This window comes from Haliotis rubra, unplaced genomic scaffold, assembly GCF_003918875.1.
Source record: "Haliotis rubra isolate DU_JTF1 unplaced genomic scaffold, ASM391887v1 Scf678, whole genome shotgun sequence".
Taxonomy (NCBI): Eukaryota; Metazoa; Mollusca; class Gastropoda; order Lepetellida; family Haliotidae; genus Haliotis; species Haliotis rubra.
In genome coordinates, this window is record NW_025767388.1 from 143538 (window position 1) to 146251 (window position 2714).

General features: G+C 49.3%; 1 protein-coding gene across 1 annotated transcript; it reads left to right on the top strand.

The window, feature by feature from the left end:
- Window positions 1–227: 227 nt before the first annotated feature.
- On the top strand, window positions 228–2504 carry LOC124257952 (vegetative cell wall protein gp1-like). The gene is made up of 2 exons (XM_046692016.1): window positions 228–250; window positions 1418–2504. Exons 1-2 carry the CDS (start codon window positions 228–230, stop codon window positions 2502–2504), a joined length of 1110 nt encoding a protein of 369 aa, XP_046547972.1.
- The last annotated feature ends 210 nt before the right edge of the window (window positions 2505–2714 follow it).

Sequence of the window (2714 nt, forward strand, 5' to 3'; positions counted from 1 at the left end):
AACACATTAATGTACTCAATCCCTATTCCCTTTGAAAGTTATTTGTCTTGTCAGGATTATCAAATATTGGCTTAAGATTTTGAGAAGTAAACCAGATAGATATATAGTTTTGATATATAATTCATTATTGAATAGTTCAAATGAGAACCCTGATGTTGAAAATTGGGCAAGTTTATTGAGAGATACGCTCTTCAGGTTTGGTTTTGGCTATATTTGGGCTGCCCAATATGTTCCTGAAAGTTGTGATTTTGTGAGAGAATTTGCACAAAGGGTTAAGGATATTTATTCTCAAATGTGGAAACATCAATTATCAACTCTGAGTGAAACTAGATTGTATCTTCATATTAAGGAAACTCTGTGCATCGAGAAATATTTAACTAATATTGATGTTAGGAAGTACCGAATTGCGTTTACACGTTTCCGACTTAGTTCACATATGCTTATGGTTGAAAAGGAAGATGGAGTGTGCCTAAAACCCCACTTGCTGATAGATTATGTCCCTTTTGTACTAACGAAATAGAAGATGAGTACCACGTACTCTTGATTTGTCCAAAATATCGAGAAATACGTAAACAGCATTTAAGTAATACTTTATTAGAAAATATAAGTATGTTTAAGTTTATCAAATTGTAAAAATGTGAAAACAGTTTTGAAGTACTGAAAGCTGCAAAGTGTATTTATTATATCTTAAATGAAAGAAACAAAGTTGAATTTTTGTAAATCGTTCACACATATCCTCACTCTTGGGCTATAATGTTAATAACAATATGATTGCTCTCTTTATTTACGTACCTCGCCATGTGCACAGGCGAATATTCAGTATATTTATGTTGTATTGGTCTTTGACCTAATAAAAATCTTGTCTTGTCTTGTCTTATAAATACTTTATATCTACTGACGCCCTTACAGCGCCCTCCCTACCAAGTCTTTAATTCGTACGTACGTACGATCATTGAACAACTGTACGGAGGACTTCATGTGTGTTTGTTATTTAACGCCGCACTCAGCAATATACCAGCTATATGGCGGCAGACTGTAACTAGTCTGAACAAGACAATCCAGTGATCAACTTTATCAACACAGATGTACGCAACTGGGATACGATGACATGTGTCAACCAAGTCAGCGAGACTGACTTCTCGATCCCGTTAGTCGCCTCTTACGACAAGCATGGGTTACTGAAGACCAATTATAACCCGGATCTTTACGGGTTACGACTGGTCAGACTTTCCTAAATTGACGAAAGCATGTCATCGTGTTCCAGTCAGTAAATCGATGCTCGAGAGGGCAATCACTGGACTGTCTGGTAAAGGCACACTTACTTACTGTCAACTGTCATATAGCCGGAACATTACTGATAGAGGAAACAACTAACAGAATATCTTCCACAAAGTTTCTGATCGCATATATGGTCCAGCCCCACCACCCCAGGCTGTCCAACCAGCCCCACCAGCCCCACCAGCCCCACCACCCCAAGCTGTCCCACCTGCCCCCCCAGTCCCACCAGCCCCACCAGCCCCAGCTGTCCCACCTGTCCCCCAGTCCCACCAGCCCCCCACCAGCCCCAGCTGTCCCACCTGTCCCCCCCGGCCCACCAGTCCCACCACCCCAAGCTGTTCCACCAGTCCCACCACCCCAAGCTGTTCCACCAGTCCCACCAGTCCCACCAGTCCCCCGACCACCCCAAGCTGTCCCACCTGTCCCCACCAGTCCCACCAGCCCAGCTCCCAGTCCCACCAGTCCCTCCTGTCCCACCAGTCCCACCTGTCCCACCAGCCCCGCCACCCCAAGCTGTGCCACTAGTCCCACCACCCCAAGCTGTGCCACTAGTCCCACCAGTCCAACCAGCCCAAGCTATCCCACCAGTACCACCAGCCCCACCAGCCCCCCACCAGCCCCACCAGTCCCACCAGCCCCAGCCATCCCAGTCCCAGGTGCCCACTAGTCCCACCAGCCCCAGCTGTCCCACCAGTCCCACCAGTCCCACCAGTCCCACCAGTCCCACCACCAGCCCCACCACCCCAAGCTGTCCCTCACCTGTCCCACCAGCCCCCCCACCACCAGTCCCAGCCCCGCCCCCACCACCCCAAGTTGTGCCTCTAGTCCCACCAGTAGTCCCACCACCACCCCACCAGCTGTCCCACCAGTCCCACCAGTCCCACCAGTCCCACCAGTCCCCCCACCAGCCCCCCACCAGTCCCACCAGCCCCACCAGCCCCCACCCCACCAGTCCCACCAGTTCCACCAGTCCCACCAGCCCCCCACCACCAGTCCCACACCAGCCCCACCAGCCCCCACCAGTCCCCAGTCCACCAGCCCACCCCACCAGCCCCACCAGTCCCACCAGCCCCACCAGTCCCACCAGTCCCACCACCAGTCCCAGTCTGTTTTGGGATGACCGTGGCCGGTACCTGGCGTGTGTGTCAGACATCAGACTCTGGTGCAGTGCAGGTGTCTGGGCAGGGATTAGTCCTGTCATTAAACAACAGCGTTGTCGGAGTTGATGGTTGTAATTAGAAAATGACGTCCATTGTCAGCTGGTAATCAGTATGAGACTATACAGAGAAAACTCGTTAATCCGCACTGCATTGTTTTGTGTGAAATAGTTCGGATTAGATAGTGTCCGGAGTACGAAATATTCAGACGAAGGAATGTCCAGATTGACAATTTGTCGGTAGGAGCAACGACATTACTAATGCATTAAGAAGTTCCCA

Bases quoted from the DNA above. Each gene is read 5' to 3' on its own strand.
- LOC124257952 (XM_046692016.1), top strand. From the start codon at position 228: ATGTTCCTGAAAGTTGTGATTTT. The intron at 251-1,417 runs GTGAGAGAATTT...TATATGGTCCAG, and splicing joins TTCCTGAAAGTTGTGATTTT to CCCCACCACCCCAGGCTGTC.